The sequence below is a fragment of the Sarcophilus harrisii genome, chromosome 1, assembly GCF_902635505.1.
Source record: "Sarcophilus harrisii chromosome 1, mSarHar1.11, whole genome shotgun sequence".
Taxonomy (NCBI): domain Eukaryota; kingdom Metazoa; phylum Chordata; class Mammalia; order Dasyuromorphia; family Dasyuridae; genus Sarcophilus; species Sarcophilus harrisii.
This window is the reverse complement of record NC_045426.1, coordinates 645,471,612-645,477,611: the sequence shown is the minus strand read 5'-3', so window position 1 is coordinate 645,477,611 and position 6,000 is coordinate 645,471,612. Positions and strand designations below refer to the sequence as shown.

The following is a 6,000-nucleotide window of genomic DNA, read 5'->3' as shown; positions in this document are numbered from 1 at the left end:
TGCAATATTCTTCCAAGGAAGTGGGTTAGTTACAAACCATATTCCTTCAGTGGTCTTGAGAGCTGCTTTTCCCATGGCTTCTATAGCCTTTGGACAATCATACTTATCAAATTAACTTTACTGATAGTGAGTTGAAGCACCTGAGAGTCCTAACCCCAAACCCCTTCAGACCATTGCAAGTTCAGTGAATTACCTAAGTAGAACAGCAAGGGGTTGCCATCCTGTTCCAGTGGGTAGATAAGTTAATGCAGTTACAGTGATGCCCAAAGTGAGACTTTCCCAAGGAATATAAACCAAGCCAGTGAACTGTTCTCCTGTCCTCCCAAAATGATTTCTGAAAGCACCCCAACAACCTCATGTAGCCACCCTGTCATGGCTGAAATGATCTGGGAGTTCCATCTGGTCCTACTTGTAATCAAGGTTGGGGAGATATAGAATGGTGCTCATGAACCTAAAAAATTGAGATCAAGCAGATTTAGGGCATCAGGCCCTTAAGATGATGTGATCTTCGCAAAGGGACTCTTTGTCCAAACATGAGGGAAAGAAATCCTTTCCTATGGGAGCTAGAGATGTGGCTGTTAAAACCTGAGGCTTCTGAAGCAGGTAGGTAAAGCAATGGCCAGAACTCTGGGCCCAGAAGCGGACCTGATTTCATGGTTATCAAGAGGATCAAGGAAGATAATACTGGTAAAGTACTTACCATTGACAGTAAGAATCCCTTAATAAATGGATGTTGCCTTCTTTCCTAAAAAAGAAGATATAGATGGGAAAACATTTAGTACCTTGGTGTGGAGGTTCTAGTGGCTCAAGGCAGAAGGAGAAGGGGCTGTATCCTCCTACCCTTCCTTCCCCATATCCTTTTTATTCAGACTTAAAGAGCTTGAAGAAAGAGTATGATCCATAGGGCAGGGGCCAACTTTCTCAATTTGCCCAGTTCTTGGCTCCACCATTCCTGTTATGTCTTATGCTAAGGTGGTAACAAAATAGGATGGGGACATAGAAAACAAATGTTCTCTGGATTATTGGATATAGGACTACACATTACAATTATCCAGGGAAATCTAATCCAAGGCATGAGGGAAATGGGTAGGTGATGGGACAAGACTCCTCTACAATTAACATAGTTTGGGGAAATGAATACCCTGGGAGGCATAGCCAGCACTCACATGATGGTTAGACATTGACCATTATCTGAATCCTGGTCATGATAGACTACCAACCTTAATTGATTTTTGCATCATCTTCATCATCATCATCATCATCATTCATCTAGTATTTGAAAGCTTGCAAAGCATTTTTTAGTATTAAATTTTTTCATATTATTCCCCACATATATTATTAAATATGACCCTGTGGCAACTCTGTGAGATAAGTGCTAATAGTAATATCTCCATTTTACAGATAAGGAAATAGGCTGAGAAAAGTGACTTGGTAGTCACACACAAAGTAAGTGTCTAAGAAAAGATTAGAACTCATCTTACTAGTTCCAGTTCTTGCATTCTCTCCCCTGTGCCTCCTAGATGCTAGACATTTTATATAACCTGGAGACTGGCTTTGTAAGGTGATAGGTATAAAACCCCAGGTGTCCTAATAAGTAGAACTTACACAAGAGATACTGGATCTACTGATTCCTACCCAAGTCACCAATACTAAACAGTACTATGTCTTGAGAAGATAAAAGGGAATCTCTGCATAAATTGATGAAGTGAAACAAGCTGGGATTCTGGTATATAACAATTCTTTTAACAGCCTGCTGGGGAAGGTAGAGAGCTCACTATAGAACTAAGCAAGACGGTGCCTACAGTGTCTGGATTTGTGGAGAAATCTGTCTTGAGAAAGTGTATCCCAGATTTTTAGAGAATGATATGAGTTCAATGACCTAACTAATGCATTCTTGCACTTCTGGGCACATGCCTGTACCAAGGGGAGAAATACATCTGAAATAGCTACATGAATTGCTGTTATCTTTGAAAGCCAGTAGGTAGCACTCTAATATTGAAAATATCAGCTGGTTTTCATTGTCAGCCCTAGTAATCCCTATGTTTCTCCCAACCTTTTCCTTCTATTGCTTTCTCAGATTTGTATCTAATCTATGGGTATCCTGAATTTCCATAATTTTCATAATTCATAACTCATTTGTACTACATCTTATTTGGTCCTTGGTCTATATTTCAGTTCTTGGTATGAACCCAGTAGGAATATTTAAGCTCCATCTTGGTTAAATATATTTACTATAACAAGTAGAAAGTGATACTATACAGTTTAAGAAATAGAAATTCTAATGGGAAGCCCCGAATGAATTTCATGACCCACGTCTCTGTTTTGCTTTTTGTTCTTTATCTCTCTATCAGCAGATATAATTAAACTAAAAGACCATAGGATAGGTGCTTTCTTAGCTCACTATACTTACCCACTTCTATCTCTTAATTCTGTGATCTCCTGAAACTCTCTGTCCTTCTAGGTGAAGTCACTGCTTGATGATGATGATGATTCTGGCCACCAATGTGATTACTGATTGTCTAGATTACTGGGAGTGTGAGAGAATAAAGGCTTCAAAGAGAGAGATACCTTATTCAATTAGAATTCTGAAAGGAACTTGAGACTTCCCTGGATCCTAAAAGAAAAGTGCTTTATGTTAGCTTTCCTTGTGGCTATTCAGACCCACACTTCTGTGTCCCTTTGGGGCTTAACAATTCTGACAGCATAGGGGAAACATGTCAGATCTTCACAGTGGGTAGCTGTTGTACAATATGGTCTATATTAATTGCAAATAGCCTAAAAGCCTTGGGAATGTGAGTTCAACCTGCCTGTTCTGGGCAGAGAGATGCCCAGAACACAGTATATGCATAGGGGAGTAATATAAGACAAGATTGGACAAGGAGAAGGGGGGGAAATAATATCAGAATGTAGAGATAAATACCAGGCAGAGGAGTTTGAATGGTACTCAGCAGGCAACTAGCAGTCACTGAATATTTTTGAATGGAAAGATCATATGACCAGATATATACCCATAGGAAGGGTGGATTGGAGGAAAGGTGGAAAGACTATTGCAATAATTGTAGTCATTGGTAATGAGGGCCTAAATTAGGATAACGACAGTGTGAGTGGAGCAGGAGAAAGGGAAATGAGAGATACTGTGGAAATGGATTTGGTAACTACTCAAATAAAAGGAGTGAAGGAGATAGAAGAGACAATGATATTTTCTAGGTTACAAACTTGAGAGACTCAGTGAATGGTGCTGCCATAAAGAACAGGTTCATCAAAAAGATAATAAATTCAATTTTGAACATAAGGAAGCTATCAGGCAGTTGTATATAGCATGGAGGAGACAGAGGAGACAGTAGAGGTAGGAAATTGTATTAGGAGGTTATGTCAATAGTTTATGAAGGTAGCAATGATGATTCAATTTAATTCATTTCAACAAAAAGATGTTAAGCACATTTTTAGGTACTGAACCTGTAATTTTATAAGTACTTACTATGCCAATGCACTGTGATAGCAGACAAAAAAAGATTAAAAAATAAGGATCATGATGAAATTCCTCCCATCCTCCAAATTTGGGGTAGACAACTGCTCAATCTGGAGCCCTAGTCCATATAGCTGAACTGACAAAATGGAGCTCCCATTTTACTAAGCTAGTAGAAATAGAAAATGGGACATGTATGAGAGATGCTGTAAAGGCTGATAGGATTTGGCAAACAATGGGATATTAATAGTGCAGTAGACAAAAAGGTAACATTAAAGTATCCAGCATGGGAGACTAGCCAAATGGTGATGTTCCCACTGGGGATATTATTGCAATAGCAAAGTCAAAAGGATGGACAGGTATTGATAATGTGAACCAAAGCACTATAGAAATGTAATGTAATCTTATTCCTAAAGGGAGAAAAGGAGACAGCAAAGGGCAGAGCCTCTAGCATTGTCCACTTTTATGGTCAAGAAAAAGTGTGCAAAAAATGGAGGAAGAATGGTTAGAAAGTTTGGTAGACAACCTGTGATGTCTATGAAACCTAGGGAAGAAAGAATATTCAAAAGGGAGGAGGACTCAAGTAGGCATCAGTGATTGGGACAGTGAGTCTTGAACAAAACACAATTCAATTTGGCAATTGGGAAATTTTGGTGGTCTTGGAAAGAGAGAAACTTTAATAATTAAGGATTTGAGAAGAGAGAATTGGCAGTGAGGGCATGGGAAAATTAAGTGTAAAGGCATTTCCAAGAAATTTGGAGAGGAAGAGCGATGGGACAAGAGGAGAATGGAGTAGGAAAATCAAGGGAAGCTTTTTGGGGATTGGAGAGACCTGAGCATGTTTATAAACAGATGACAAGAGGCCAGCAGAAGAAAAGAGACTGAAGATCCATGAAAAAGAGAACGGGGTTGGTTTCTAAAGCAAGAAGCCAGAGGAGGCTGAAAAGAGTGGAGACAGAGACATTTGAAGAGGGATTATTAATCTTATTTGAAAAGTAGAACCATTACTTCCTTTGTCATTTAAAGTAAGGAAGAAGGAGTAGATGATAATTCTAAAAAGTAAGTAGAAGAATTAATGGTACTCCAGTTAATCATTTAATTAATTCTTAAATAGTGAATTATTCCTAAATAGCATTGAGAATTTTGGAAGCTATTAGTGCCCTCTTCAGTGTGAAGCTTACTGATCTTTTAAGAATCAGAACTTTTTAGATTCTAATCACTGTTCACATATCTTCAACAGCACCTACAGCTTAAGGCCTAATCTGTTCAGACTAATGAAGAAAAGCATTTATTAATCATCTACTTAAACATATATTAAACCACTACTTAAGCACACCTACTGCATGCTAGGCATTATGCGAGATGCTGGACAAACAAAGATAAAGATGCAACAGTCCCTGCACTTTATAATTCTATGAGAGTAGGGTGAGGAGCAGAATTTTCAATTCACATAAATATATCTTAAAAACAAAGCAAATTTATTTTTGGGGGAAGTGGCCTCAAACTTCTTCATGAATTAGAAAGTGAAAAAAAATTTCCCTTTGATGAGGGGTAGGCTAGAAGTTGTAAAAAGTCTTGGTATAGTTGTGAGGCCAAATGTTGGTTAGAGAATATTATAGACTGCCAAGTGTAGGATTTGTTCATTTTGGGGGGCAGTTCAAGACTTAAAATTTCCTTAGTATGTAGGGAACTCTTGTGAAGACTTTTCTCTCTACCAATGAGGAAAAGTTCTCCAAAACTTCTGCAGCTTACAGAGTTCTCCAAGGCACTGACAGTTAAACTTGCTGAAAGTCATGTTGTCAGGAGGTCTGCATGCTGTCCACTAACTAGCAACATTGCCTTTCTCTTCTAACCTTAGCTCTAATTTTTAAGGATTGTTTCTTTAAGTAGAGTTCAAATTTGTCCCTGCAGTGCCCACCTCTGGATCCTTGCCCTGCTCTCTGGAACTAATTCAATTACACAAATATTGCCAAATTTCTGTTATTTGCATAGGGCTGTGCTGGGCAGACAGAAATGCAATAGCTTGGCTCTCTCAGTACTCATATTCTATTAGGGGAGACAATATCATCAAAGATCAAGGTAAGAAAATATAGGATATAAGGAGAAATCTGACAAATCACCAGGTTTCTGTGCAGTATTTATGTTATGCTGCCTCTCAGTTGAGGTTTTGTACTATATATTTGGAGTCAGTGAAACCAGGTCAACTGTTTTGTGACTTTCTCCAGCAATATTCAGCAGTTCTGGAGGAGAAAGAAATCAGGAGAGTTCCTAAAAAATAAGGAGAAGCATAGTGGGAACAATGGGAGTTTCCCCAAGTGAACTGGGTAGTATTGGGTTGTAAATTACATGAAGGCTTGCTTCATCCACCTCTTGTGTCTCCCTAAGTGCCCTGACCAATGGTAGGCACACAATAAATGTTTATTGAAAAGAAAGTGGCTCAGTTTATTAACATGATTTTGTCTACTCCTCCCTTTCCCCTTCCTTACTTCACCCATTCCAAAATGGTGAGAGGCATTTAGGTGGACACAGAGGAT

At 38.7% G+C, this 6,000-nt stretch overlaps 1 protein-coding gene across 1 annotated transcript in view; it reads left to right on the top strand.

Annotated features, from left to right (window-relative positions):
• The first annotated feature begins 533 nt into the window (after nucleotides 1-533).
• The window catches only part of LOC100914708 (Ig heavy chain Mem5-like), an 81,954-nt gene continuing 76,487 nt past the window's right edge, over nucleotides 534-6,000 (top strand). Inside the window, exon 1 of the mRNA XM_031947692.1 lies at nucleotides 534-603. Coding sequence (XP_031803552.1) covers nucleotides 534-603 — 70 coding nt within the window. The remainder of the gene's footprint in view (nucleotides 604-6,000) is intronic.